The sequence below is a fragment of the Peromyscus leucopus genome, chromosome 23, assembly GCF_004664715.2.
Source record: "Peromyscus leucopus breed LL Stock chromosome 23, UCI_PerLeu_2.1, whole genome shotgun sequence".
NCBI classification, from domain to species: domain Eukaryota; kingdom Metazoa; phylum Chordata; class Mammalia; order Rodentia; family Cricetidae; genus Peromyscus; species Peromyscus leucopus.
In genome coordinates, this window is record NC_051082.1 from 455,503 (window position 1) to 481,963 (window position 26,461).

Genomic DNA, 26,461 nt, shown 5'->3' on the forward strand with positions numbered 1-26,461 from the left:
AACCTAAAAGCTTAACCAGCCAGATGCTTCTAGTTTCTGGTCTTCATGCCTTATATATCTTTCCTTTCTACCATCACTCCCTGGGATTAAAGGTGTATGTCACCATGCCTGGCCGTTTCTAATGTGGCCTTGAATTTACAGAGATCCAGAGGGATTTCTGCCTCTGGAAATGCTAGGATTAAAGGTGTGTGTGCCACCATTTTCTAACCTTTGTATCTAGTGGCTGTTCTGTCTCTGACCCCAGATAAGTTTATTAGGGTGCACAATATTTTGGGGAACACAACTCCATCACATCCTAGTATGGGCAAAGAGCTTTCCATGAGGCAGAAATTGGCAACATTCATGAAAAAGGGAGGAGGGGGAGCCGTGGAGACACAAAGTCAGAGGTGACAAGAGAACAGACACCTTGGGAGCTGGAACAGCTCAGGCAGATGGGTGTCTGGGCAGTAGTTTCAGGTACTCACAGAGAGCTGGCAGTGCTCACTTTTTGCACAGGATGGGATTCAGCATTAGTGAAGATGGAAATTCTGGCATCTACTTGCCCCCTCTGAGAATAACATACTGCAAGGGGAAAAAGCAGACAGAGTCAGTTCAGGGGAGGGACGCCAGTGCAGAGTTGTTAAAAGATGGGATCCAGAAGCTAGCAGGTGGATTTGGTGATACACAGTGTGAGCCATACCTGTGGGTGAATGGAGGTTGCAGCAAGGAGCCATGTGGGGCAAGGGGTTGGCATTTGTGTAATGGAGATACAGGTGATCACCTCATGCTAGAGTGGAGTACCCAGGGAGTAGGCTGAAACAACAGACCTTCACTCTCCATGGGGTCTTCACAGATAGCCGAAAAGGGAGGCACTGGCCAACAGGAAGAGTAGAAGCTGGGGTCTCCGTAAGGGAATCTGGGGGGGACAAGGACAAGGCTTCCTTAGGTAACATGTATCCAACGCCTGGACAGGAGCAGTTTTCATTAGAGGTAGACCTAGGAGGTAGACCTCACTGAGGGAAGAAAGGAAATGTGGCCATCGGAATATTGGCATAGTGTTAGTGTCTGTGTGTAGAAGTGAATTCACCTTGGCAGGAACACAGGCACCCAGTCAAGTTGGGTCTGTGGAAAAATTGTCACCAACTCTAGAAGTGGTTCTCCTTTGTGAGATGGGTTCTGACTGTGTAGCTTAGGCTGGCCTTGAAATTCTCATCTCCAGTGACTCTGCCTTAGCATCCTGAATATAGAGCCACAGGTTCAAGGTACCACTCCCAGCTAAAGAAGACATTATTAAGTTCAGAGGAAGAAGCTGGTCACTGGGAAGTTCTGGTTGGTTGGCCCTGTTGGGAGGGAGAGTTGGATAATTTTGAAGTGTCCCCTAAAAGTAAATGAGAATCATAACTCCCAGTCACCCTAGTGAGCTAGACATGCTCCATGGAACCCTGGTCTTGCAGTGTCAGAATCCAGGAGACCAGGCTAGAGGAGTCCTGTCTGCTGTGTCTTGTTATTATATGTTGTTGCCATGGTGGAAATAGGGGTTGTCTTTGTTACAGCAAGACTCCCAGGAAAAGGAGGAAACCAAGGATGAGGAAGATGAGGAAGAGGATGAGGAGGAAGAGGGTATGGAGGAATCTGAGGTTGAGGACCTACTGGAGAACAACTGGAACATTCTGCAGTTTTTGCCACAGGCAGCCTCTTGCCAGAGCTACTTCCTCATGATTGTTTCAGGTGAGTCAAGCTGAAGCTGGACAACCAGCTGAGTAATTGAAAATGGTTCTGAGCCGGGCGGTGGTGGCGCACGCCTTTAATCCCAGCACTCGGGAGGCAGAGGCAGGTGGATCTTTGTGAGTTCGAGGCCAGCCTGGGCTACCAAGTGAGTTCCAGGAAAGGCGCAAAGCTACACAGAGAAACCCTGTCTCGGAAAACCAGAAAAAAAAAAAAGAAAAAAAAGAAAATGGTTCTGGCTTCTTGGTGTGGAGAGGAAAATTGTCAGAAATTTCAGCTTGGTGGAGCTGCTGCTTTCTTTACCTGTTCCAGCATAGGGAACTGGAGGCAGATGATGAAAGAGCTCTCTGTCTTCTCTCTAGGCCTCGTAAGCAGCTGCCCCTAAGAGTGTCCCAGAGGTGTTTCCCAGTTTTATTTCTAGTAGGTTCATGGCTAACATCCTTGGGAACATGTATATTAACACACAGTAATGAGGCTGGCCTCTGGAGCTTCACTAACTAGAAAACTCTTACACCTTGAAAGTATTTGTAGACCTGGTTATCATGTTCAGTAAGCATAAGAATTGGACTGTTTTTGTAATTCAATGCCACTCATTAAAACAGAAAAACTAGTGATGAGCATGGTCATTAGACTGTTGGCAGATAGACAGGACTTCTCACATACCCCACAGGTCTGTACCAACAGTTGGTTTCATTTGTGATTACTTATGTCTTTGTCTACTTCTTTTGAGCCTTCACCGAGACAAGTAGTCTCAAGAAATATTCCAGGTTAGCCAGGTGGTGGTGGCATAATGCCTTTAATGTCAGTACTCAGGAGGCAGAGGTAGGTGGACCTCGAGTTCAAGGCCAGTCTGGTCTACAGAGCAAGTTCCAGGAAAGCCAGAGCTATACAAAGAAACTCTGTCTCAAAAAAACCAAAAAAGAAAGGAAGAAATATTCCAGGTATGTGGGTTCAGATTTTAGGATACTGTCAGCATTTGCTGTTAAGGATCTATTTTCACATACTATCCTTGTTGTCCTATTTATTCACTTTTCTAGGGATGAATTCAGACATCAGCAACTTCTTTGTTTTGTTTTGTTTTTGTTCTTGTTTTTTTAAGCTAAGCTTTTTCTGTATAGCCCTTACTGTTTTGGAACTTGCTCTGTAGATCAGGCTGGCCTCAAACTCAGAATCTGTCTCCCGAGTGCTGGGCACTACCTAACTATAAGTTCCTTTCTTATATCCAGTTCTAGCAATGACATTTCAGATGAGTATTTTTCAACACATCACTGACTCTGAGGTCCTGTGCCCTATATCTGCCTCTCTCTGCAGCATACATCGTGGCTGTGTACCATAGCATGAAGAATGAATTGAGACACACTGTCCCAGGCAGTACCCCTGTGAAGAGGAAGGGGGCTAGCCAGTTCTCCCAAGAGGCTAAAGGGGCAGCTGGAGCCCTTCCTGGTGAGCATTCCCTGGTCACAGAAGGATGCTGCTACGTGCCATGGCTTGATTTCTGTGTGCCTCAGATGGTACAGGCAAATGGGTAAGATATCCACTGCCAGCTGAATCTGCCCCTTAGCACTCTCTCTTTCCCAGGAATGGTCACCTTCTCTCAAAATTATGTGGCAAATGAGCTCACTCAGAGCTTCTTCACCATCACTCAGAAAATTCAGAAGAAAGTCACAGGCTCTCGGAACTCCACTGAGCCCTCAGAGATGTTCCCTGTCCTCCCTGGTTCACACTTGCTGCTCAATAATCCTGCTCTGGAGTTCATCAAATATGTGTGCAAGGTGAGGGCAGGTTCAAATCCTTTAGTCATTCCATCAGGATTTGCTGGGTCCCTATCACATGCAACCATTGTTGAGGCATTTGGGCTGAGGCATTATAAGGAAGCCCCTCTAATAGCTCTCAGCCTGACAGTGAACCATAAGGGACTGGTCACTTCAGAGATGTACTGCCATGAGGCACTCGGAGGGACCTGGAACCAGGCCAGAGGCTCTGGAGTAGGAGAGATGGTATGCCGAGAAAGTTACAGTGGAAGGAGTTCATGGATCACCTGCCACCAGTGGGCCTGATGAGCCAGAGCAGACCTCTGAGACCAAATGAGGTGACAGAGCTTGTTTTCTGGGAAAGGCAGGCCAGCATGGTGAGATGATATTACCAGTGACCATGTGGGTCATTGCTCAAAGCACTTATTGTTCGTTGTGCCATCTGAGCGTCCCAGCGCTTCACTCTGAGGCTGAACACTGAATATCAAATGACTACACCTTAGGGTTTAACATAGTGAGCTAGGAATGTTTCTTCTCCACAAATACACTTTGGACAGTCACTGACCCACCTTTCCCAGAAAACAAGCTGGGATGAACTGCACTTTGGGATCTGTCCATTTGTAGTTCATCTTTGCAGTCTGCACAAGTTTCCTGTCTGAACATAAGGGTATCCAGTTCCAGAGCCTTTTTCCATTGAGGAATGTTTACACCTTTTTGGAAGTTTAATGGGACTGGGCATGATGGCTCACTTCTGCAGTCCCAGCACTAGAGAAGGCTGAGGTAGGCAGGAAGATCATAGTTTAAAGACAGCCTGTATCTTCAAAGCGCTATAGAGTAAGACTCTTTGTCTTTAAGAAAAATAATAATAACAAAAAACTTAATTGGCCTTATCTGTGCTTTATTTTTGGATTCTGAATTTTTTCAATATTGATGGGTTCATCTGCTGGCACACGTAGAGGGTTTTGTGTCCTTTCTCATGGTGGTTAATGGCCTATGTCTTTGTATTGGGTCAGTATTGGGGTGATGCTGACCTCCTAAGACAAGTTAGGTGTCCTCCCTCTTTGGTTTCTGGAAGGTATTGTGTAGAATCACTGTTTCTTGCCTGAAATGTTTAATATGTTCATCAGTAAAGTCTCCACTCACTAACAGAGAGTTGCCACTGTAGAGAATCAGTTCATCCTGAGTGTTCCAGATGGGAATAGGAAGGGCTAAGGTGATGCTGAGAAACGGGCTTAAAAGAGGTACTTGGTCCAGCCAAAGCGGCAGAAAGGCCTAGGAGCTACTTCATGATGGGCTGTGGTCACCATAGGTATTGTCCCTGGATACAAACATCACAAATCAGGTGAATAAGCTGAACCGAGACCTACTTCGCCTGGTAGACGTTGGTGAATTCTCTGAAGAGGCCCAGTTCAGAGACCCCTGCCACTCCTATGTGCTCCCTGAGGTGATTTGCCACAGCTGTAATTTCTGCCGAGACCTGGACCTGTGCAAAGATTCCTCCTTCTCTCAGGTGAGCTCAGCTGGTGATCAGAACCTCTAAATGTCCAAAGTGGTTGGGACATGTAGCCCAACCTGTAGTATCTAACCTACTGCCCCTTGTGGATTAAAAATACCCCCCCCCCAAGCCATTCCACTGTAACATGTTAGAAAATTGTTTTGGAAAGGTCTGATCAGCACAAATGAAAGGTTCAGGCAGCCAAGAGCAGTGATGGTTACCTTTGCCCCAGCAATCCTCTCTGTGACATCTTCCCTTTACACCAGCCCAGTGTGCTATTGCCCAGGTGGACCATGGCTACCACTCACACTGACTTCTCAGCCTTCCTCCCCACTCTCCTAGGATGGGGCCATCCTGCCTCAGTGGCTCTGCTCCAATTGTCAGGCCCCCTATGACTCAGCTGCCATTGAGTCAGCCTTGGTGGAAGTCCTGCAGAGGAAACTGATGGCCTTCACACTACAGGACCTGGTGAGCTCCCCAGTCCACCCAGGAGTTTCCAGACACTATCGGCATTTCAGGGAAGCCAAGAGCATGCTTGGATCCTGAGTCTTGCCTCCAAGGGACATCCCCAGGAGTCAGTCTTCATCCATGCACCCAGCCCACTAATTCTGTCCAACACCTGTTGGTTCCTTCTGTGGGCACTTTCCTCCATCCAGTGGAGGGAGGTAGACAATAGACAGGAAACGGGTCAGCGGCAGGGTGCAAGAGCAGAGCAGAGAAAGCTTTGGCAGCACTTTATGAGCACCTGAGCAAAGTCCATGGTTATATCCCTGGGCAGCTGTTGGGACATAGGACACCCCCAGGCCTTGGTAATCTAGGTTGGGGATACCCACAGCAAGGAGGAAGGAGCTGGCAAGATTTGAATAAATCTTGAATTTCATCAAGGCACTGAGTCCTGATGAGACTTCAGTAGGGAAATAAACTTACCTGAAGTTTATTCATGAAGGTATCCCTCCTCAACAAGGCTGAAAGGCTACAGATAGGATCCAGTGTGATAGTGGTTTGATCCAAGATCAGCAGTGCTGCTTCCTTGTTTTAGGTATGCCTGAAGTGCCGTGGTATGAAAGAGACCCATATGCCTGTGTACTGCAGTTGTGCCGGGGACTTTGTTCTCACCATCCACACTGAGGTGGGCCGTTATCACAGACACACTGGATCATTTGCCCCTCCTGTCTGAGTAGAACCCAGAGTCATTGTGTCTCTTTGCTCCTACAGGTCTTCATGGAACAGATTAGAATCTTCCAGAATATTGCCAAGCACTACAGTATGTCATACCTCCAGGAGACCATAGAATGGCTGCTACAAACAAGCCCTTTATCAAACTGTTAGCAAGCCTAGGCATAAGACAAGGTACTTTAATGCCTGCTCCAGATGGCTGAACCACTGACCACCTGACTTTTCCAAACTCATAACTACAGTCCAGGAATACCAGAGAGAATACTTTCAGGGAGCTTCAAGGTGTCATAAACAAGCAGGAGCAGGGAATGGCTGTCCTCAGCTGCCTGCTAAATAAACATGTTTGAAACTTCTTTGCTCTTCCATAACAGCTTTCTTTTGCCTTCTATTCTAAGCCTGAGATACGTTCTGAGATGAGGTGAGGGGGTGTGGGCAGAGAGGATGCAGTAGCTGGTACAGAGCCCTGACCATAACAGAGTCTTGCTTATTTTCAGACAAAAGGTCCTTTCCCTCAACTTCATGGAAGTAGAATTTGAGCTGCTTTCTGGGAAATCCAGGTCCTAAACATGTGGAGACCCAACATTTTTGCTTCAGAGCAAAGTCTGAGGAGGGTTGTCACCCAGTGTCTTGAGTGAGACCTGGGGCTCTGTCCCAAGATGGGCTGAGATGGGCCTGAAAGGTAGAACATCGCTGACCTACCTAGTCTATGTGGAAAGCCCACTCTTTGTCCACCAGAACTATAGCAAGGGCCTTATAAGCCTGAGGCCCACAAGCAAAGGGTTTTTAAGTGACATTTATCATAAACTTGAACACCCTGTATAAGACAGATTTTTTTAAAGAAATGCCTTCTCACATGCAAGATTTTAGTCTGAACTGTTGAGGGAAGGAGGAAAGGAGGGAAAGCAGTTATGTGAGGTTTCAGAGAGATCTGTTGAGGGCTTGTACTCAGTCACCACTGTTCCTCAGGACATCAGAGACCTGGAACACTGAAGCTGGCACCCTCTTAAAAGGCTTAATCTCCAGACTTTTTAAGAATATGATGCCCAGCCAGGCGATGGTGGCACACACCTTTAATCCCAGCACTTGGGAGGCAGAGCCAGGCCGATCTCTGAGTTCAAGCCTGGTCTACAAAGTGAGATCCAGGACAGGCTACAAAGCTACACAGAGAAACTCTGTCTCAAAAAAAAAGAAAGAAAGAAAGGAAGGAAGGAAGGAAGGAAGGAAGAAAGAAAGAAAAAAAGAAAAAGGAAAAGATGCCCTCAGCACTGCAAAGTGGTGGTGGCATAAGTAGCTGTTCTCACCTCTACTGATATTGACCCATCTGCTAGATGAGCAGAGCCTTTCATTAATCTCAGGAAATAAGAGAACTTATGCATCTCACTGAGCTAAATGCAGTCCTTGTCTACTGCTGCTTTCTGGCCCCAGCCAGTTTACCAGGGCAGCGGCCAAAGCATCAAACTCAGAAACCCAAAATAATAGCTACAGGGAGATGGGAAACCCTACCGAACTTAGGTGTATGAATATTTTGCCTGAATGTATGTGTATGCACATACATTCAGAAGAAAACATTGGTTCCCCTGGAACTGGAGTTATGGACGGTAATGAGCTACCATGTAGGTGCTGGGAACCAAATTCCATCCCCTGAAAAAGTAGTGAGTGATCCTAACTGCTTAGTCACCTCTCCAGCCCCCTACAATTTCCTCTTCTTAGCTTACTATTTTGTATTTGCACTGGGAGCCTCAGTCTCTGAAAGGAAAGTTTAATATCTATCATCTGTCCATCAGGAACTAGTCTAAACCCTGATGAGCTCAGGCTGTCTGTAGGGAGAAACTTGATACCTACTTGATCTTCCCTGTTTGGAATGTGGACTGAGTTGGCAGTGCTGGGACCTTCTGAATGGAAATCAAATCAAATTAGGAAGATGGGGGAGGAGGGAGATGGTTAACTATGCTTCCTGGATCTCTGGCCCTAAAAGGCATTGGCTTGTCTCCCAGCAGAGCCATCCTATAGCAACACAAGGTAGGTCACAGCAATCATAGATACCACTCAGCCTGGGTTCACTCGGAGGTCATTTTAGGAATTCTGAAATAGAAAACTGCATCTCTGGCCCTGGTTGTTAAGCTGTAACTAGAGACCCAACTGGAAAGGGCAGTTTGTCTAAAACTATAACTGGACATCTTATAACTAAACATGGAGGAAGTTAAACATATTTGGTGGCCTGTGGAGTCCATGACCAAGGAAGGCTCTGGGGTATTGAGAGCTAGTGTCCTTCCAAGCATCCTATCAACACTTGGTGTGACAACTAGAGGCACACACAAGCATGCAATCTTCAGGTAATGTGGGCAGAAACTGAAGGGTCTCCTTCCTAGCCACTTGACCACTTAGTGTGCTGGTCTAAGCTAGGATACCTTCTGGTGGCATTCAGCATAGACCAGGGAACCAAGATCCAGGCTCCCAACAGGTTTTGCCCAGCCAGTCACACCACAAACAGCAAAGATGCAGCAACTAGATTACCCCAGCCCTGATGTTAGTGCTGGCTTTGTCCTCTACCCACTCACTATTCTCACCCCGTCACAGGGATTCTGAATATAGCCTTGGTCCCCTTGGCAGGTGTGGCTGTAATGGTCCCCTTGGCAGGTGTGGCTGTAATCTAAACCAGAATGCAGGTAAACTCGAGTGCAGGGTCCCTGGGAAGGGGACTGACTCTCCTGCCTTATATTCCTGAGTCCATAGCTACTCTCAAAGAATTGAGGCCAGAAAGCTTCTCATCACTGGTTTATTGGTCTCAGCATACTATGACTTTTTTTTTTTTTTTAATTTATTTATTTATTTATTATTTATACAGTGTTCTGCCTGCATATATCCCTTCAGGCCAGAAGAGGGCGCCAGATCTCATTACAGATGGCTGTGAGCCACCATGTGGTTGCTGGGAATTGAACTCAGGACCTCTGGAAGAACAGCTGGTGCTCTTAACCTCTGAGTCATCTCTCCAGCCCAGCATACTATGACTTCTAAAGGAGGGCTTAGAATTATACAACAGAAGTCTTAGCTCTGATTTGGGGTCCCAGAAGGCTGTGCAAAAGTATGACAGGTGGGCAAGGGAGGAAAAGGGGGTCCTATGAGGAGTTAGGTTGGTAAAGGAGATGGCAAAAACCCAGTTCTCCCCTAAGCCTTAGGGAGAGGAAGAATGTAAGCCTGGGCCAGAGCAAGGCGCTGTCCTCTTGCACAGGTATCTCTTGTTTCCCAGTCACATAGACATGCTTGGCTACTGCAGAGAGCAGATCCTGCCTAGGGCTGCCAAAGCAGCTGAGGCCATCCCTGCCCTCCAGATCCAGGTCTGCGGCTTAGTGAGGATGAGATCAGAGTTGAGCCAAACCTTTGGGGTCCGTGGATGTGGGGTCCTGTTGGGAGGGCTCAGGGACAGGAAGCCTTTGTCCCACATGCTGGTCAAGAGTGTCCACCACCTGCTCAGTCAGAGCAGAGATGGAACAAGGCCGAGGAGGCTGGACAGCCAGTGGTAGCTCTGCCCCTTCTCCCAGAGTTAGCCCTCCACCTGATGGAGGGGTAGGTGGCTGATCCTGGGAGTAGTGACTAGGTGGGGGAGGGACCTGGCCCAAGACAAGGGCAAGGGTCACAGGCCAGCTAGTTGAGGTATGCCTTGGAGTACGCACCTTGTCAAACTTCTTATGGCTATAGAGCTTGTTTTTGTTCATGAATGTTAGCAAAATCCAGTCACACAGAAAGGAGCCCTGCAGTCAGCAGACACCACTGGGTAAGGGCATATCAGACACTCCCTAACCCACCCAGGCCCCCAGGTGCATCTCTTACCACCCCGATGGAGGTCAAAGCAGTGGCCAGATTGATGATGGTAGGAATGAGACTGAATTTCCCTGCCTGTAAAAAATCAAGCTTGCATTTAGTGAGACCTTCATGATAGGCTGCTGTGGCAGAAGTGTGGTGATACATTGTGTACCCTAAAAAAATTTGCCTGAAGATCAGAGAACAGAGCCAGCCACTAGATCAAACATAGAGGCCAGGCAGTGGTGGCACACACCTTTAATCCTAGCACTTGGGAGGCAGAGATCCATCTGGATCTCTGTGAGTTCAAAGCTACCCTGGACTACATGAGATTGACTCAGTCTAGGAGAGAAACAGAGCCAGGAAGTGGTGGCACACACCTTTAATCCCAGCACTTGAGATCTCATGCCTTGGCTTGGGAAGCACACATGCCTTTAATCCCAGGAAGTGATGGCTGGGTGGAGAAAGGTAGGTATATAAGGCGTGAAGCAACAAGGCTTTTTCAGGCTGAGGAGTCCTAGAAGAGGTTCCTTTGTCTCTCTGATCTTCGGGCAAATTTTATTAGGATACACAATATATCACCACAGTGGGGTGATATAAGGGACACGGAGCTAGGCCAGCTCAGGCTTAGGTGGAACTCTTCAGCTCTGCGTACCTGCCCATGCACGATAACATCGATTCGGATCCCATAGGCTTTGATGAGAGTTCGACTGGTGGTGGTGCCGTTTATCTTGTAATACTTGGCAAACCTAGGGTTGGGTAAACCAAGAGCAGTGTCCAAGCAGTCAGACTGAATGTGCACACTCGTCTTCCTCTCTTTAGGACCACTTCAGACGGAACTATAGTCAAAGCAGACACCAAACATGCAGAGAACGAGGTACCTGAAGTTGTAGCCTGAGGAAGCAGGGTCATACTTGGGGTCAAGCCTCCGGAAAGAGTATTTGGGGTTGCACTCTGATTCAGGCAAGTCCAAGTCACAGTCCCAGTTGATGATGACTCCAATGACACCACCCTGCAGAAAAATGAGCCAAGGAGCATTGAGGGGCATAGAGCAGAAAACCCTCAAAGGGAGACAGTTCAGCTCAGAGCCAAAGGTTCAGGGAACAAGTGTCTGGTATAATGAGGTACGAGCACCAGCCGTGGGACCAGGTGTCAATAATTGAGCAGGTGCATTCACAGACCATGATCACATTTCTCCCTTCTGCCTAAACAGAGCCAGGGCTGGCCAACACAGAAGGTGCAACTAACTGCAGCAAAACCCTCGTGGGTAGCAGATGCCAGCCCCCACACTGTCCCCACACCCTCCCTCACCTTGTGTGCCAGTTCTGTGAAGTTCTCCCCTGCCTGCTCTACAATGAAGCCTAGCTTGAAGATGGGACAGTATGGGTCAGAGTCCTGATCAAATGTGCAGTGCTTCAGGTAATCAATCTTCTGGCTTGCGATGTTGCCCCTAAGGAATGGCAGAAGACAGACCTGTACTCTAAACACCTGGTTCCCAACACAAGCTTCCACACTGCCCGGGGACTGTATTTGATATTACTCTGCCTCTCAGACTCACTTGGAGAACTTGAACTTGGGGTAGTGGATGTTATTCTTGATGAGGATGGTGAAATTTGGTGCCATTTTACCCAGAAAGTGGCTGCAAAGGTACAGACAGGGTTTAGTCTCCCTTCCCCCAAAGCCCAAGGGAGGGGGACACACTGTCCCTCTCCCTCCACTCCCCACCCCAGCTCATCTGATCTTCATCAGTAAGGACAAAGGAGACTAGCAGTGAAGTTTGTGGACCCCGCATACTTGTCCGAAGTTCCGTCTTCCACCGGGCACCAGGCTGACACCTCGCAGGTCTTGGAGTCCCCATGGTAATAGGGTACACAGTGCCCTGTCCGAATCCCTGCAGAGCAAACAGTGATTAAGCAGCTGAGGTCAGTGCTAACACTCCCCCCCCCACCCCCCGCGTGTGCCCGCCGCCGCCGCCTTCTTCCCCACTGTCCCTGGTGCACACTGACCATTGCCTTGCATGTCCAGCTGCCCGGCGATGCAGTCGTCATCTGAATGGCAGGTGGAACTGTGCACCTTCATGCTCTAGAGTTGAGACTACAGGTCAGAGGGTAGACTCTGTAACTGGCCTAGGGTTTCCCAGGCCACCCTCGACCCGCCTCACCTCTGGGCATGTTCCCAGGGTCTGGGAAGGGGTGACCTCGATCCTGGTGATGATGCTGACCACACTGCCCCCCTGGGTGCAGAAATAAAAGCGCGGTGGGCGGGTCAGCTCACTCAGACTAGTCACACCACTGAGGAGCTTCGGGCCTGGGGCAGGAAGCGCCGCACCTCCGGGGGCTTTACGTATTCCTCAACGTCCCACACTTTGTGCTCTGATATGGTGATCCCCTTGACTTTGGTGATGATGGAGCTCTCCGGACCTGTCTCGCTGTCCTGGTAGCTTTTCTGCACGATGAACACGTACCTGCGGGACAGGGCGGTGCCGGCTCTGGAGGCAACCCTGGAGAGAGCAGGGCGTCCCTCTCCTGGGGCCCTAAGGGCTCCCGCGCATGCCCCCAGCTAAGGATCCCCTTCCGCCCGATTGCCCACCGTGCCCCGGCCCGCGCACCACACGAAGTAAAGCAGGATGAGCAACTGCACCATGCGGTGCACGAACCCCAGGCGCCGGTTCCGCACCACGATCACCTTGGGCGTCTCGTAGTCCCAGAACGCGGACCAGCAACCCCGGGCCAAGCGCCGGACCATGGCGGCCCCTGCGGGAAGCCGGGGCTGTGCAGCGGCCATGGCCCAAGCAGCTCAGTCCACCAGAGCTGCCTGAGGGCCTCGCACCCGCAGCTCTCCTGGGCAAGCCAGGGGGTGTGGCCTCGCGCCCCGCCCATTGTGACAGTAGCAGTCTAGTCCTTTTTCAAAGCTGATGGAGTTGGGTATACCCGTCTCCCTGAAAGCTGCAGGTGCAGCCGGGTGCGGCTTAGAATGCATTCTGGTGGTTGGTGGGTCGCAAGTCCAGCTTGGTGCCAAGGAGGGCGGAGAGACCAGGCCAGCCAAGAGAGGCCAGGGTGGGCGCCTAGAGAGCTCCAAGAAGAGCGCCACATTGGGAGAGTGCAGCCCTATCTCGCTAGCTCCACATTTGAGAATCAGGACGAGACCCCACAGGGGAAGAGGGGCTGACAGCGTAGCGCTGTACTGTAATTCCGTTTCCCACCCCCACCCCTCCAAACCCAAATTGTTTCTTGGTAACTGATTAGGTCTCCCCTGAGCCCAGGTTATTTGAAGCAATACCAGACATCTTAGTGTGTCACAGAGAGATGATTTTAAGCCGTCTTCTTTTATGGAAATAAGATGCACTTAGCATATAAACAATCCAGTGGGTGTAGTCCATGCTGAATATTGTGCAGTTCCCTTCACTGGACAACACAAAACATGTTCTCCACCCCAAAACTAAAACTCCTACCCATGAAGCAGCTATTCTTGTTCCCCACCCTAAACTCTCATGTCTCAGTATTTTTCTGTGACATACAACACTTATGTCTAACTTCACCATGTGCTAGTACTTCAGGGTGAGGCTAGAAATAATTCCATCCTATTGGAAGACCTGGGCCTGTAGGTTGCCCCCATCTCTTGGTTGTTAATAGTACAGTTTCGGAAGCATGTGCATATTTGAACCGTTTGATTAAATCTGACCAGTGCCTAATTAGCAAAGGCAACCTAATTTAGAACAAATAGCTGAATGCATAATTTTAGAGAATGTTTTGTAACAAAAGGCTGGGTCTTAGCCTATCTCAGACCATTAATTCAAGCTGAAATCATCAAGCTGAATACACCCTCCTGTTTTCCACCAAGGACCTCCACTGATCTTGGTGCCATGATTTGCGAGTCATCCTTTCTCAGCTAAAGCCTGATTTAATTTGCCTAAAGCTAAGCATGGTGGTGCAAAACCAGGAATCCCACCACTTGGGAGACTGAAACAGGAGGATCCTAAGTACCTAATACATAGTCAGTCATAAATAAGTAACAAGGAGTGCTGGAGCTATACCTCAGGGTATCTTAGTGGTAGAGCACTTGCCACATGTTTGTGAGCCCCTGGGTTCAGTCTCCAACCCCGTCCCCTGAGACACACACACACACAAATGCAAAAAATCTCAAGTGAATGAACAGCCCACACATTCTAGAACAGACAGAAGCATTGATAAATGAGAACAACACGAGACTATTACTCAGAGGTGGAGTCAGCACCAGACACAGGTGCCTGACAGTGGAATCCTGGGAGCTGAGAAAGGAGGACTCTAGGTGCCTACGGTGGGTGTTGTCCTTGGGAGGGGTGGCCATCAAAGAGCCAGTGTCCTACACACCCACTAGGAGCGTGGCTAGTCCTGGAACAGAGGCAAACAGCAGGGAAGTTGTGGTGGTAGGCCATGTCCATGCATAGAGGTCCTGTGCTGAGGGTGGGGCAGGAAGCTGGAAGCAGAGGCAGTAGAGCTACCGCTCAGACTGGAGGGCTGCTTCCTTGGCTAACCTATAACCTTTGCTTCAAGGCTGACGTCTGTTCTGGAAACTGCAGTTTGGCTGGTCTCCCTCTGCACAGAAGAGCAAGTAGATCCGAGGCAAGGAGGTAGGACCACCGGGTACTCAGCACTACCTCAGACTCCTCTCTTTCCCCAGGAAAAAGTCATATTAGTCTGTCCTGGATGGGTGGAACCTGACAGGAAAGAGGAGATAGTATAGTTTCTGGTCTACCCAGCGGTTGCAATCATCTCTTTTCCCTCAAAACGAAGTGAAAAGTTAATTGTATAATGGCTTCTTCTAGGGCAATGCACAGCCTGAAAAACCCGTTTTGTATAATATGGAATAACTTAGAGTAGGGTGTAGCCTGATCTCAAAGGTCCCTGGAAAGCTCTCCATCCCCCACAGAGCATCTCTTCCCATTAAACACTGCCTTTCTAGGCCCTGGCACCACTCTACCATCTGTCTTGATGGAGTTGATGACTCCAGGGCCCTCACATTAGTGGGGTCATACAGTATTCGCCCTTCTATGACTGCCTGATTTATTCAGCATGGTGTCCTCAAGGCTTTCCTGTGTTGTGGTGTGTATGTATAGAACACATCCATTTATCTCTTTTTTTTTTTTTTTTTTTTTTTTTTTTTTGAGACAGGGTTTCTCTGTGTAGCTTTGGTGCTGTCCTGGATCTTGCTTTGTAGATCAGGCTGGCCTCGAACTCACAGAGATTCACCTCCTCTGCCTCCCGAGTGCTGGGATTAAAGGCATGTACCACCACCACCCGGCCCCACTTATCCTTGTATCTATCAGTAGTCCATTGTGATCAGCATTGTGAACAGTGGTGATCTGTGACCTTTATACCAAGCTTCTCAAGGCAATAACAGAGTGTTCTCGGGCCATGTGAGGTATATCCTGCCCAACTTGGAAACTGGGCCTGTGAACTTGTCAGGACTTATAAGAAAGTTTGAGACTTAAAAACAAAAATCTTTTCCTGGTTTCAAGCATGAAATGAACATAGCAAGTTGGAAATACAAAGGTATTCAGTTTTGTGTGGCTCAATTTATAATATATGAAGGCTATTAAGCTATATGGAAAGAATGCTTGCTGAATTTGAACCTTGGCTGGGGAAACACTAGTGCCCCAAGTACCTGGTGACAAGGGGCATCTGGGACTCTTGACTTGCTATGAAGAAAGCAAGAGTGAATTCTAGTCCTTTCCACCCTTCTATAAGTTCTCAAGGCACTCAAAACAGGATCAAGTCTGGGAATTGGAAGGAGGCCACAGCCAGCAGTCAGTTCCACTCCTGTGGCTGCAGATTCAACCACAGGCAGTGACGGGGGACAGGAGAAGAAGAGAGCCAGTGGTCAGCATGGGGAGTGGGGGGGTCACGTGACTAACAAGAAGTACAATTGGTCTTGAATTGGAAGAGTAAACAAAAACTATGGGAGCTGGGTCTGGAGAGTTGGCTCAGCAGTTAAGAGCACTTATTGCTCTTCCAGAAAACCTAGGTTTAGTTCCCAGCACCTACATGGTGGCTCATAATCATTCATAATTCCAGGGATCTTAAGCTTTCTCTGCATCTGGCATACACATACATACATGCAGGCAGGCAAAACAAACACACGTAAAAAATAAATAATCTTTAAAAACAAAAACATGGAAGCTGAGATCTGATGGAGAATTGACCTTTTGGAAAGGATGGTGAGAGACTGTGGTTGGCTCCCCCAGGGTGCCTCAGGCTGTGGTCACAGCTTTGCGTTGTGTTGTCATTGTTGTTGATTTGTACGGATGTGTGTATGTTCGTGTGTGTGCATGCCTGTGGAAGCCAGAGGGTAACTTTGCATATGTCTTCCACTGCTTTGAGATAGTCTCTCATTAGTCTAGCTCTCATCAATTAGGCTAGTCTGGCTGGCCAGCAGGCTCCAGGGATCCTCCCCAGCGCTGGTATTACAAATGCCCACCACTGTACCTTGCTTTATTTTTATATTTATTTTAAATATGTATATTTAAATATATATATATTTGTGTATGTGGATGTTTCTATTGCATGTATGAATGTGTACCATGTGCATGCCTGTTACCTGTAGAGGCCAGAGTGGGCATAGGATCCCCTGGAACTGGAGTTACAGGTGGTTGTGAGCCATTATATGGGTGCTGGGAATGGAATGCATGTCTTCTGAAAGAGCAGCACATGCTCTTAACTACTGAGCCATACCTCCAGCACCCCCTTTTTTAAAAAAAAAATACATTTTATTTATTCTGTGTACCTATCTGTGGTGGGGGGCTTGTGTGGAAATCAGAGGACAACATGTGGGAATCAGTTCTCCTCTCCCACCATGTGGGTCCTGGGGATCAAACTCAGGTTATAGGCTTGGAGGCAAGAGCCTTCACTGTCGCTCGAATTTCTAAAGGTCTTACAATAAAAACCCAGAGCCAGATATTGGGGTAAATGCTGGAAGATCAGAAAGACAAAGGAACAAGCCACTGCCACATCTTACCTCACCAACTCCTCAGCCTGAAAAGCCTTCAGCTAAAAAGAGACAGCTTCCGTCAAAAAAGCCTCCAGTTCCTGTCTCCTCACACCTTATACGCCTTTCTCCACCCGGTCATGTCATTTCTTGTCTCAGCTTTCCTAATGCAGGGATTAAAGGAGTGTGCCACCACTTCCTGGCTCTGTTTCTCTCCTAGACTGAGTCAATCTCATATAGTCCAGGGTGGCTTTGAACTCACAGAGATCCAGACAGATCTCTGCCTCCCAAGTGCTAAGATTAAAGGTGTGTACCAGCACTGCCTGGTCTCTGTGTTTAATCTAGTGGCTTGTTCTGTTCTCTGATCTTCAGGCAAATTTTATTAGGGTACACAATGCATCACCACACTCCACCTGCTGAGCCATCTCACCAGCCCTCACCCTCACACTTCACTTTCACATGAAGTCTAGGGATTTAACCGAGGTCTTCATAAGCAGCACAAGCCCTTTATGGAGAGAGCCATCTTCTCAGCCTCATAGCCCTGTTGCTTTTTCAAATTTTTTATTTTATTTTTGATCGTGTGTACTTAATTGTATCTGTGTATGTGTTCACATGAGTGTAAGTATCCGAGAGGCTCAGAAGAGGGTACTGGATCTCCTGAATCTGGAGTTCTAGGTGGTCGTGAACTGCCTGGTGTGGGTGCTGGGAACTGAACTTGGGTCCTCTGCAAAAGCAGCCAGCACTCTTTCCTGCAGAGCCGTCCCTCCAGCCCGGCGGTTGTTTTTATACACAGGCTGCCCTGTAGAGTTGGTTTCACGGGACCAGAAAGTTTCCTGGAGGAGATATGAAACATTGTGGAATCAGTAGTTACTCTGTGAGCCCTAACACGATAAAGCCAGGAGGTGGTGAAGAAAAGGCTCTCCTTTCACACTGCCTGGTGGCCGTCACCTCCGAAGCCTCCACCAGGACCACCAGCTTGCCTGAGGTTCCTACAGACTCATACACAGGGCTGAACCATGGAGGAAGGTTGTGAGTCATGGAGTCAGAGAAAGTGTAGTGATTGCTCCAGAGCTGGGAATGGTGGTGCAAATCTCTAATCCTAGTACTAGATAGGAGGCAGAGGCAATCATATCTTTGTTAGTGCAAGGTTAACCTGGTCTACACATCAAGTTCCAGGCCAGCCAGGGTTGCACAGCGAGAACTTGTTTCGAAACAAAAACAAAACTATAAAAAAGTCATTGTTAGGGAGGGGGGATGCATTGTTTCCACATGTCTGATATAATCCTCCTCAGTTTTGTCTTTAAAACCTTCCACATGCGGCTGGAGAGATGGCTCAGTGGGGAGACTTGGGGGCACAAACCTGAGTTTGATCCCTGTAACCCACGTGGTGGAAGGAGAGAGCTGACTTCACAAAAATTACCCTCTGACCTCCACATACATAAAATACACACAACAAATAAATAAATTTCCATGCACTTGGACCTCCAGGAGTATACCCACAGTTTATTAGGACACGTGGATTCCCAGTGCAATGCTGTCCATTCCAAATAATGCCAATGTTTTTTGGAGGGTCTTTACTGTTTTGTGTTTTGGTTTCTGATTTTTAGATAGATTATTACTATGTAGCCATGGATGTCCTGGAACTCCCTGTCTAGACTATGTAGACCAGGCTAGTCTGATCTGCCTGTTTCTGCCTTCCGAGTGCTAGGATTAAAGGTATACACCATGATGCCCAGCCTGTCTGAGTACTTTTGACAGGGGGTCTACTACTGAAATGATAAGACCACAGGATGCCGACCATGAGCCACAGCTGGAAGGAACCAGCCCTGCTGATGCCTCAATTGCATATGGTCTTCTGGCTCCAGAACTGTCAGAGGGTAAATCCTGTTGTTCTAAGCCAAAAATGAAAAGTGTTTCTTGGTATCCAATGTGAAGATACTTGGCAACCTCATATCAAAAGAGAGCTTCGAGGCTGGGCATGGTGGTACATGCCTTTAATCCCAACACTTGTTAGGGAGAAGCTGAGTTTAAAGCCATCCTGGTCTACGTAGAGAGTTCCATAACAGCCATACATAAGAGAGACTCTGTCCTAACACTCACCCACAAAGAGAGAACCTTGAGAAAAATGAACATGGCAGAGTTTATTGGAGCAAAAGGAGACTCAGCATTGGGTAGCATGCAGAACCATGAAGGTTGATGGTTGGGTAGTAGGCAGTGTGAGGCTTGTAAACAAATACAGGTTCACTTAACTGCTAGGCTTTTGGGGGTGGGGAGCGGGAAGCATTTCAAACTTCTGTCACACACAAAGCAAAGTGATGTATAAAAGTGGATTTTAGAAGAGGAAGTGGTCAGTCCTTTTAGTAAGACTTTTTTTTCACTGGGTCCTTGTCTTTTTTCTTCCTTTTTTTCTTTCTCCTTCATCTCCTCCCCCTTTCTTCCTCTTCCTCTTCTTTTTTAGTGCAGATCAAAACAGGACTCTGCCTTTAGACTGCAATTCTCTCTTCCAAAACCAATAAACCAGACTCTTCCTCCCCACCCCCAGACAGGGTTTCTCTGTGTAGCTTTGGCACTTTTCCTGGAACTCGCTCTGTAGCCTAGGCTGGCCTCAAACTCACGGAGATACACCTACCTCTGCCTCCTGAGTGCTGGGATTAAAGGCATGCACCGCCACCGCCCGGCTTGAACCAGACTCTTGAATGAAATATTCCAATGCAGTGAGTTGTGGCTTATTGTAGATACCTATAAATGACGTTAAGGAACCCAAAACTCAAACCATGTGTCCCGCTGATTTGTTGAGGAAACTCTGCTGAGATGCTTTTCTGGTTGGGTTCATCCTCAGAGAAGCACTTGGTGGGCAGAAAGGTGATTTTTGGAAATCATTTGGGCAGGGTAGATTTTATACAATTCGTACAGCAGGTGCTCAGTGGAAATGCCAAGCTTGTGGCATGGAACAGAATGCTGGAAGAAACCAGAGCCCCTGTGCCTCCCTAGTCCTGCTCCATTTCCCAGTGTCCCTAGTCTCTCTTCCTGTCCCCAATTTAGGAGTCAAAGAGGAAGGAGAGAATGCCCCTGGGCCAGCCTAACTGTGTAGGGAAATTCCCACTTCTTCATGAGCCTCAGAGTATGGGTTCCCTGTCCTCCTGATGCTCCAATCTGTGTCTGTTTCTGGGCTCAGATCTTCCATTCTGTAGTCCCAGCACACCACCAGGGCCAATCCAGAACAAGCAGCAGAATGGGGGATGCTAGCTAGAGAACAATATCTGAACTTCAACTTCTTATTCCAGCAGGATTCCTTGTGCCTTCAAGCAGTCTGGAAAGTAAAAATAAAAACAAGAACAAAACCACCACCACCACCACCACCACCACACACACACACACACACACACACACACACACACACACACACACACACAAAATCCAACTCTACCTTGCAACACAGATTTCCCATGAAGAACACAGGAAAACATACAAGACACCACTGGAAATCCTCTGAAAACCAGAGGCTCTGGTGGAGCATGAATCAGGAACTTGTATTCTAGTTTGCCTTCAGCTGCCATGACAAAATACCAACATGGAAAGAAAGGGTTTATTTGGCTTACACTTCCACATCACAGTTCATCACTGAGGGAAGTCAGGGCAGGAACACAAGTAGGAATCTGGAGGCGGGAACTGAAGCAGGGATTACAAAAAACGGATGCTCACCGGCTTGTTCTTCCTTTCCCCAACTCATAACTCAACCAACTTTTTAAAAAAGATTTATTTATACAGTGTTCTGACTACATGCATGCTTGCAGGCCAGAAGAGAGCACCAGATTTCATTCCAGATGGTTGTGAGCCACCATGTGGTTGCTGGGAATTGAACTCAGGACCTCTGGAAGAACAGCCAGTGCTCTTAACCACTGAGCCATCTCTCCAGCCCTCAACCAACTTTCTTATAGCACTCAGGACCACCACCCAAGGGTGGCACTCCCCACAGTGGGCTGGGCCTTCCCATGTCAATTGTCAATCAAGACCATGCCCCATAGACGTGCCTGAAGGCCAGTCTAATGGAGGCAGTTCCTCAATTGGGGTTCCTTCTTGCCAGGAGTCTCTAGTTTGTATCAAATTGACAAAAACTAAACAGCACAACTGACTTCACGAAGGAGATGACCAACTCCACAAAAGGCTCATTCCTGGAAGTCCCTGATGGTTAAGACTGGATTGGAGCCCTGATAGTGTTGTGTCCTATCCATGGCTAAGTGTAGTGAACCCCCAAGGCTGGCATGCCTGGAAAGGCTAAAGTGAGAACGAGTGTCCATGAGATTTTAGATTATGTGGGTTGTGTGTGTGTGTGGGGGGGGGAGGTTCCAGGTGAAATGGGGGTTGGGTTGGAGGTCAGTTTAGGGGTGGCAGAGCATGAGGAACAGCTTTAAGGACTCACCTGATTGATTGTACAGGCTGGGCTTGGGCACACCAGGGCTTTGAGGGGGTTCACATTGTTGCACTGTAGTGTTTGGAGAGTCTTCTCTATAATGGAGCCAGAGGCCCAAGGAATCTCCCAAAAGAGCTTTGAGCCATAGGACATCAAGCATGGGGAAGCCTGGCTCCAGCTCCACAGTGGGGTTTCCTCTGGCATGGCCGGTGCTTTAGACCTACCATAGGTGATGTCCATGCTAAGTTCAAGATCCATGGAGCTATGTGCTTTAAATGGTTCACAGTGTGCTGTGACTCTTGTCATTTGAGAATGTGGCCTGAGAGAAAAATGGAATCCAATTTGCCCCTTCCATAAGCAGCCACACACCACTTTGGCATGACATGACCTGGAAGGTTGCTCACAAATACTGCTCAAAGGACAGCCCTCTGGCCTGGGCACAAAATGAGACCTTCAGGGAGGCTCTTTCTCTGAATGTTCATAGTATGACTGTGGGGGACCAGTCCCCACCTTTTCCCGAAGGGTACTCTTGAAGAGTGAGGGATAAGAGATTTAAATAGAAGGATAGAGGGGAGAGAGACAGATAGAAACACAGGATAGCCTCAGGAGGGTCTGGATCCTTATCCACTGGCCCAGAACTTTATTCAAAAGGGCTTTTCATAACAATGCCAAGAGATGAGGCAAAAGGCCTCCCCCTTTCTAGATACAGCCAAGTGTAGACCCTTCCAAACACCTGGTACCCAGGCCCATGGTCTAGTCATCCTCTTATGCAGCCCTGCTAGTGAAGCAAGCTCAGATCTTACTAGGAAACCTCTGTAGGCTCCCACAAGTGACATTGCAAGTAGTCACACTGGGCATATTTCTTATCTTCTGTTAGATTGCAATGAGGGCAGAATTATTCCATTCTGGGAAGATAGGAAAGATGTTCTATGGCTCGTCCCACCAGCACACCACGCTTTGTCAACTCAGAGCAGCCTCTGGCATGAGAACAACCCTCTCACAGATAGCAGTGATAACAGCACAGAAAACTGAAAAGTGACTCTGAAGGTTCAGAGGTGAAGAGGAAAGAGCTACTTCGTGGGCAGAAAGGGAAGCACTGTGTCTTGTTGCCTGAGAGAAGGGCAGCTGCCACATGTTATACTTCTCAAGGCCACAGCAGCCAGATGTGAGAGGGGCAGGGAAGGGAAAGAGGCATGTCCCAAAGTTCCAAAATTCTGCACACAGACTCTGCCAGAATACCTAGTAACCTTCGCACTTAGCAGTTCCCTGCTTATGCCATACATACAGAATCAGACTTGCACCAGTCCAGGCCCATTAGCTGCTTGTTGAGATGAATAGACACTGTTCTTGGAGACAAAGGAACCCAGGCCATCCACAGCACACCATTCAAGGTTTAGGGCACACCAAAATAAAAACACACAAAGAAGCAGGGGCCATGACCTACAACAAGAACAGACTGAGCAGAAACAGTTCCAGAGAGTACTGTATGATATTTTGTTTGTGTTCTGACAAATAAAGCTTGCCTGGAGACCAGAGGCTCCAGACAGGTAAGAAGTCACTGGTGGCTGCTCCTTTGCTTCTCTGATCTTTCGGGTTATTACCCCTATATTTGACTCCTGGTTTTTATTGATAAGACTAATTAGGATCACACTTCAGGAGCTGTGAAGCTCTCAGTGCCTGTGAGGAGGGAGAGGGATGGCACTCTTCTGATTTTACACTCCTTCATTTGGCCTCTCTTCCTTCCTGTCTTTGCCTTTCAGAGTTAGTCTAATCCATTTGGAATTGGCCTCTTTAAAAAAATATTTATTGTATGTGTATGAGTGTTCTGCCTGCATGCATGTCTGTGTACTGTATGCATACCTGGCCAGAAGAGAGCACCAGATCCTTTGGAACTGGAGTTACAGACAGTTGTAAGCAGCCATGTGGGTTCTGGAAACAAAACCTGGGTTCTCTGCAAGAGCAGCAAATTCCCTCTTAACCACTGAGCCATCTCTCCAGCCACCTCCCCCTGCTTTCCTTAAACTATGGGATTGCAGTACAGGTCACTCTTGGCTCTCAAGAGCCTGCCTTTCATATGATCAGCGTCTCTCAGCTCACCAGTTACCTTTTTTCTTTAGATGCTGAGGACTAAACCCAGCGTCTCACACATGTTAAGCAAGAATTCTAATCTCTAGCTGGAAAGATAGAGTTGAGCCCCTGGGGCCAGTTCCTGAATTACTTATGAAAACCTCTGTTCTTCCTAGATGACCATTACTGCTACCTGGAAATACAGATAGGATTTAGGTAGTTGGATGTAGTTTCCCTCCACACATCAACAACTCTCTGCCCAAGGCTGTAGTCCTGGTGTTTATATCTACTGCAAATATCATATGGGATGTTTCCTTGTTCTACTAAGTGACTACACATAACCCAGGTCTAGAGTGAGGGGACATTTGCCTGCCAGTAAAACCCCGGAGGCCCTTCCCACAATGTTCATGCTGCAGCAGTGAATGTTCAGTACAAACCACATGTGGAGACAGACCAGAGGCCAGGATGTGACATCCTTATCCATGAAGACTTGAGCACTAATGGTCACCTTTCTTCATCTTAAATAACTTAGTTATCCGATGATGCTAGGGAGGTCCTAGTTTCTATGATTCTGTCATTGTGGCTAGCATGTGTTTTAAGTTGATCTTGTCTGACAATTTTCTAAATTTTCTTACTGCTTCTAATATTCTGTTGTCTATTATATTTTTCCCTTACCATTCTAACAAGAGGAGAAATATGATTTCTTCCTCATAATTTCATTTTAAAAGTCCTATGTAGCTTCTTGACGGCCACTGTCTGGGTTCTGGCCTTTTCCCAGGCCATGCCCAATCACCCCAGACAATGCAGGCTCATCTGTCTGTGGAGAGGAGAGGGATGCCAGAGAGAATGAATGGTCATATACTTAGTGAACATCTGAGTGCCATAACATGCCAGACAGAGAGATAGGGCTTGGCTCCATGGAATGAGCTCCTAAGGAGAGCTGGAGATGTGCACAAACTAAGGTGTTGGATCCCTTACAGTAAAACAAACAAACAAAAACCCACATGTACCACAAACAGGGTTTCTGCATGGCCAATCAGAGAAGGCTCCTCTGAGAGAGGCCTGTGGGAGCTTGGGGGAAAGCCAGCTGGAGCTTGAAGGCCAATGTATCCACACATACAGGCAAACTCTCCATTTTTTTTTAATGCCAAATGCTGTTTATTGAATGAGGGAAGAGGTCTTAAATACAGGCTTATAGCACAATGGGAGAACCCTGGAGGGCAGAAGTTCATTACCGATGTTTTACAATCTTGCATCTAAGCTGTTAATGCCCATTATGCAGGATACACAGGCAAGGAACTTCCCTTAAGCATTCAGGAGGGTGGAACCTGGCAGGGAATTAGCATAGGGAGGATATCAAGGTCAAGGTCAGCAAGCAAGGCAACAGTTACCCAAAACGGGGGCCAGGGCTCTACAGGTCCCCCTTTTACTAAAAAATGAGCTTCTGATTTAGGTTGTGTGGGATGTCAGCAGGTCACCTTACTCGTCATGGAGACGCCTGCCTAGGCCACACAGGTGCTCTGTCTTAGGTTGGTGAGCATCCCCCAGACATTACCCGTCTCTGAATACTCATTATCATACAGGCTCAATCGTGTGTGAGCTGCAGAGTTAACTGCTGCCAAAGATCTCAAAGTGGCACTGGTCTTGCAATCTGTGTGTTCAACACAGAAAAGACCAACAGAGGTCCTATCTCACCCATAGCCAGTAGGCTAAAGGCAACTGAGCCATTCCCTTCCTTAATGAGCCTTACTGCAAATTGGAGTCCTTGTAAGATGGTATCCCAAAAGCAAATGGAACTTAGGTTTATAAATTTATCATTTTCAAAGCCAATGGAAATGTATATAACTATTGAATTAAATTTATCATGCCCAATAGAATGAAAGATTAACTAACCGTGGTAGCTAATTTTGTTGCCAGGGTCTCTACTGTGCTAGCTGTAGTAAGCAATTATGAAATGGTAATCCCAGGAACAGTAGCAACAGTGCCGCCATTGCTATAACAGCAACAATGGCAGCAGCGATATCAAATTCTCTTCTGGAGTGTGTGGACATCCACTGGCATGGATACAACTCCAGTAATACGAACTGCCAAGGCCCATTTTTCTTGATTCCCAGCACAACTTAAGCTGGCAGCTCTTCTGGAGAATCCAACCTCATGGTTACAGTTCCTAGTCTTACATTAATGCTTGCCAAAGGTGGCCTTATTGGGCTCTCAATCCCCATTGGCATCAGAAGGGTAGAGTTTTTCATGAAAACCCAATAGGTCTCTGTCATGTTGGGCTTCAGCAGCAGCCACAGGGCACATTCTGTGCTCAGGAATCCAAAGAGGAACCTCATTGTCCTGAGGAAAGACATAAACAGAACCCCAGGCCCACACCTACATTAGATCAGGTCCTCCAAGTGCCAGTAGAAAGATCCTTCCATCGCTCCAGAGGGTGATTTGCAGCAGGAGCCCTCCAGTGCTTATCTGCATCAGATATTCCAGCAGAATTCACTGATAAAAATTTAAAATATATAAAACAAAGGAAAGAATAGAATGTGGAGAGGAATGATGAGTCCCTAGTTCCCCCTTTTTTTACTTTAGTAAAATATATTTGTTTGTTTGTTTTTTTAATAGTTAAAATTTTTCTTTTATTTTTTATTTTTTAAAATTAATTTATTTATTTTTCTATTATCAGATTGATATAGTATGTATTCTTATCTTAATAGTGAAATGTTTCATTGAGGCTTGCTCAGCAATTGAGTAAAACAAAAATTTATTATAAGCCACAGTCGTCCTAGGGTCCCCCATGCTATATAATAGCCTCCATGTTCTGTGGGTTGTAGTCTGATTGTTCTTTATTTTATATCTAGAATCCACTTATGAGTGAGTACATACCATGTTTGTCTTTCTGGGTTTGGGTTACCTCACTCAGGATGATTTTCCCTAGTTCCATCCATTTGCCTGCAAATTTCATGCTTTCATTGTTTTTCTCTGCTGAGTAGTACTCCATTGTGTATATGTACCACATTTCCTCATCCATTCTTCAGTTGACGGGCATCTAGGTTCAAACTCTGCATTTTAACAACAGATACCTGCTTAAGTTAATGACAGTAG

The 26,461-nt window shown here is 47.4% G+C and overlaps 2 protein-coding genes across 3 annotated transcripts in view; one reads left to right on the forward strand and one right to left on the reverse strand.

The window, feature by feature from the left end:
* The window catches only part of Pole (DNA polymerase epsilon, catalytic subunit), a 53,912-nt gene extending 47,433 nt beyond the window's left edge, over positions 1 to 6,479 (forward strand). The window contains exons 43-49 of the mRNA XM_028857029.2: positions 1,533 to 1,707; positions 3,016 to 3,147; positions 3,283 to 3,476; positions 4,765 to 4,965; positions 5,293 to 5,418; positions 5,990 to 6,079; positions 6,166 to 6,479. Of these exons, the coding sequence (XP_028712862.1) occupies positions 1,533 to 1,707; positions 3,016 to 3,147; positions 3,283 to 3,476; positions 4,765 to 4,965; positions 5,293 to 5,418; positions 5,990 to 6,079; positions 6,166 to 6,279 (1,032 nt within the window). The 3' untranslated portion in view covers positions 6,280 to 6,479. The remainder of the gene's footprint in view (positions 1 to 1,532; positions 1,708 to 3,015; positions 3,148 to 3,282; positions 3,477 to 4,764; positions 4,966 to 5,292; positions 5,419 to 5,989; positions 6,080 to 6,165) is intronic.
* A 2,574-nt stretch (positions 6,480 to 9,053) lies between these two features.
* P2rx2 (purinergic receptor P2X 2) lies at positions 9,054 to 12,739 on the reverse strand. 2 transcript variants are annotated; one of them, XM_037198543.1, is made up of 11 exons: positions 12,533 to 12,739; positions 12,253 to 12,388; positions 12,086 to 12,157; positions 11,931 to 12,006; positions 11,719 to 11,815; positions 11,483 to 11,563; positions 11,236 to 11,374; positions 10,806 to 10,936; positions 10,580 to 10,673; positions 9,955 to 10,020; positions 9,054 to 9,875 (listed from the first exon to the last, which is right to left on the reverse strand). In XM_037198543.1, the coding sequence occupies exons 1-11, from the start codon at positions 12,706 to 12,708 to the stop codon at positions 9,486 to 9,488; spliced, it is 1,458 nt and encodes a 485-aa protein (XP_037054438.1). In that variant the 5' UTR covers positions 12,709 to 12,739; the 3' UTR covers positions 9,054 to 9,485. The 2 variants fall into 2 exon arrangements, with proteins under 2 accessions (XP_037054438.1, XP_028712863.1); XM_028857030.2 differs by having other exon boundaries at positions 12,253 to 12,424.
* Between the last annotated feature and the right edge of the window lie 13,722 nt (positions 12,740 to 26,461).

What these genes read in the sequence shown, in the direction of transcription:
- P2rx2 (XM_028857030.2), bottom strand. Translation starts at nt 12,708, where the DNA reads ATGGCCGCTGCACAGCCCCGGCTTCCCGCAGGGGCCGCCATGGTCCGG. An exon ending in ATCCTGCTTTACTTCGTGTG is followed by an intron (nt 12,425 to 12,532) that starts GTGCGCGGGCCG and finishes TGCTCTCTCCAG; the next exon opens with GGTTGCCTCCAGAGCCGGCA. An exon ending in AATACGTAAAGCCCCCGGAG is followed by an intron (nt 12,158 to 12,252) that starts GTGCGGCGCTTC and finishes TTCTGCACCCAG; the next exon opens with GGGGGCAGTGTGGTCAGCAT.